The 3,564-nt window shown below is 38.3% G+C and overlaps 1 protein-coding gene across 2 annotated transcripts in view; it reads right to left on the bottom strand.

The window, feature by feature from the left end:
- LOC107639264 (probable protein phosphatase 2C 42) overlaps positions 1 to 1,073 on the bottom strand; it is a 4,493-nt gene extending 3,420 nt beyond the window's left edge. For both annotated transcript variants that reach the window (XM_016342748.2, XM_021105379.1), the window contains exon 1: positions 360 to 1,073. In XM_016342748.2, coding sequence (XP_016198234.1) covers positions 360 to 714 — 355 coding nt within the window. In that variant the 5' untranslated portion in view covers positions 715 to 1,073. The remainder of the gene's footprint in view (positions 1 to 359) is intronic.

Here is a 3,564-nt window from a genome sequence, read left to right as displayed (position 1 = left end):
ATACTGTCAGGAATAGTAGTTACCCATTGGCCTGCATGTTCATCAATAGTAGTTGAATTCCTGGGAAATCATCCGACTCAAAAGAGTAACCAATGAGAAAAAACACAAAAGAAAAAAGTTCACGGAAAAGCGAATTGATGAAAACCACGCATAACAGTTACTACCAAACCCGAGCGTAGTAATTAAGGAAATATACAATCAAAACTGAAAACGTGGCGACACGAATGCCACATCCACCTTCGCAAAATAAATAAACAGAAAAAATTAATCCATTTCAGGCAAGTATATAATTATATATACATACATTGACACATACAAATAAAACAGAGACGGGGAATTCAGAATTCAGAATGAAGAACCTTGAAAATGGCGAAAGAGGTGATCGCATACGAATCGCGCGGCGTCGGGTCCTCCGTGACCGTCGTAGATGCCAACAAAGGTGCCAAGGGGACCGGACTCTATCTGGCTCTGGTCTTCAAGGACCTGATTGGCCTGGACGACGGCCATGGAGAAATCGCCGGAGCCATATTTTCCGACGTCGCGAGACCAGAGGAGGCTGTCCTTGCCTTCTCTTGCGCCGCCGCCGCCTTTGAAGCTTCCGCTGCCTCTGAAGCTGCCGCCGTTGACTTCGACGGGGGAAGTGTCGACCTTGTCGTCAGCGAGCCCGAATGGCCTCAAACAGAGAGCGCGTAGATTCATGAATGCCTGAAGCATACCACATCTCTCGGAAACCCTAACCCTAAAACCACCACCGGCGGCACCTGAAGCAAGCTTGGTGTCGTTCCGATCCTCCGAATCTGGATGGGAATGAGAGAGAGAGCGAGAGAGAAAGGAGGTGGGGGTGAACGGTTAACGCGGAGGTTTATGAAAGTGAGAAGATAAAAACAAAATGTGTGAGAGAGAGAGAGAGAGAATAACGGAAATGGAAAGGAAAGAAAGGGGGTGCGTAGGGTAAGGAAGAGGGCGCACGTTAGCTGGAGGTAGTGGTGGGGTGTGTTGGGTGGTAGAGGAACACGAAGGGGGCTCATAAGCTCATTCTCTCTGTGGGGAAGAGAAGGAGAGGATGGTGTGGGGAATTCTCTGTTTTTTGTTATTTTTATATTAATGCCTCTTCCCCTTCTCTTTTTCAATATTATTATTGGATTTAACTAGTACTTGCTCTAAAAAAAATTTTAAAACATTTTATTTAATAAATATATAATAATTATATTAAAAAATCAAATTTTGTACAATAATTAGGAAAAGAAAAAAGTTCTACATCCATGTAAAAATTGCATGGATGGTATCCAAGTAACTTTCACTCCACGCCCTACATTCCTGTTTGTTTTGCGCACGCCTCTTATAACCTATATAACGAATCATTATTTTGCGTTATCAACATTTTTCAATATAAACTTTTTCATACAACGTAAACCTCTTTCGCGTTCTTCATCATCATCATCATCATCTTCTTCTTCTTCTTCTTCTTCTTCAACCTAATTAAATTCGTTGTTCTCCTCTTTCGCGTTTTTCTTCTCTGCATTATGGATCTGGATTGATTCAACGCAATTATCTTCGTCGTTCATCTTCTTCTTCTTTTTTTCTTCGATCTGCACTTTTGAATTGAAACAATGAATGAATCAACTTCAAATAAGTTGAATGAGTGCGATTTTGATGATTCTTCTCAAACGCATCAATTTGATGATGTTTGGATTATTGAATTCTTAATCGAATTTAATGAAATGAAATTTTTTATTTTATTTGAAGTGAATTGAATGGACTGAGGTGATCTACATCTGAATTGAATTCAATTGAATTGATAATATGAAACAGTGAGTAATTATGAGTGTCAGTAATTGTGAGTAACTCTGAGTAAATGTGAGTAACTTTTCGGTTCGGTAAGTACTAAAGATGTGGTTCATCACTTTCATGTTTTCGGTTTGGTCCGCAGAAAGGAGTCTAACAAAGATTAGACCAATATGTTCTGTTTTCTTCCCTAAGCACTGTATAATTGTTTCACCGTAAGTAAGATTTCGGTTCACCATAACTAAGATTTTGGTTCACCATGAGTACTGTGTTCGGTTCATTCTGCGCTATTCAAAACTCTTCTTCCTCACCTTCTACTGCTTCTTCACCAGAGAGAGAAGGAGGAAAAGACAAAAAAAATATAGCAGCAACAACAATAAAAAAATAATGATAGGGTTTCAGGGTTTAGGATTTTTAGGTTTAGGGTTTATGGGTTCAGAGTGTTTCAGACTTTCGGTTCACCGTGTTCATGGTTGAGGGTTTAAGGTTTATGGGTCTAGGATTTAGGGGTCAGGGTTCAGGGCTTTAGGGGTTTAGGGTTTACAATAGGGTTTAGGGTTTAGAGTATATTGTTCAGGGTTCGGGTTCAGGGTTTAGGGTTTAGCATTCAGGGTTCATAGTTCAGAGTTCAGGGTTCTGGTTCAGGGTGTAGGATTTAGGGTTTAGGTTTTAGGGATTTAGGGTTTATAGGTTCAATGTTCAGAGTTCTGGTTTTAGTGTTTAGGGTTCAGTGTTTAGGGGTTCATAATTTTTTGGTAAACAGGAGAGCGATTTGGATTACTCTTCTGAAACGAATCAAATTCAGAATCAAACTGACAAAGTTTGGATTATTCAATTTTGAATCGAATTGAATGGAATGCAATTGCTAATTTGAATTGAATTAAATGGACGGAGGTGTACTGGATTGAATTGAATTGAATTGATAATATATAAATTGTAGGCAGAGTTATTTGAATTTGATTTTATATAATAGATTATGTTTCGTTCACTCGGTACTATACAATTGTATTGTTTTCGGTTCACCATGAGTACTGTGTTCGGTTCATTCTGCAGAAAGCTGTTTGAATTTGATTTTATATAATGGATTATGTTTCGTTCACTTAGTACTATACAATTGTATTATGTTTGGTTCACCATGAGTACTGTGTTCGGTTCATTCTGCACTATTCAAAACTCTTCTTCCTCGCCTTCTACTGCTTCTTCATCAAAGAGAGAAGGAGGAAAAGACAAAAAAATACAGCAGTAACAACAACAAAAGAATGACGATAAGGAGAAAACACGTGAAGAAGAAGAAACGCGAAAAATGAGGAGAAGGAGGAGAAGGAGGAACACGAAGAAGAAGGCGAAGAAGAAGACGCTCCGTGCGTAAACGAGCGTGAAAAGAAGAAGCGCGGGAGAAGAAGAAGAAGCATGGGGGAGAAGAAACATTGGGCGATTTCGTATGCATTGGGCGCGTGTATTTCACGTTTCATTTAATGGTATTGAATTTTTTTGGTGTTGGACCAATTTAGTTACATGGTTACATGGATGTGTAGCATCCCGTTAAGAAAATACACGTTAGCTAAACAACTATTATTATTGTTTTTATTATTTAACAATTATCAGATCCTATTTCCTCATTTAAGGTATACCTCACTTGAAATTAACTCTGTTAGATATTGCTAATACTACTCTTGGATTATGATGCTAATTTCTTTACATAAGGGATCTTTTTTAGTTAACTTCTAAATTATTGGGAAATTTTGGAATTTTACTAGAATATAAAGGCAAATTATAAAA

Source organism: Arachis ipaensis, chromosome B01 (assembly GCF_000816755.2).
Source record: "Arachis ipaensis cultivar K30076 chromosome B01, Araip1.1, whole genome shotgun sequence".
Lineage (NCBI taxonomy): Eukaryota > Viridiplantae > Streptophyta > Magnoliopsida > Fabales > Fabaceae > Arachis > Arachis ipaensis.
This window is presented reverse-complemented; position numbering and strand designations above follow the sequence as displayed.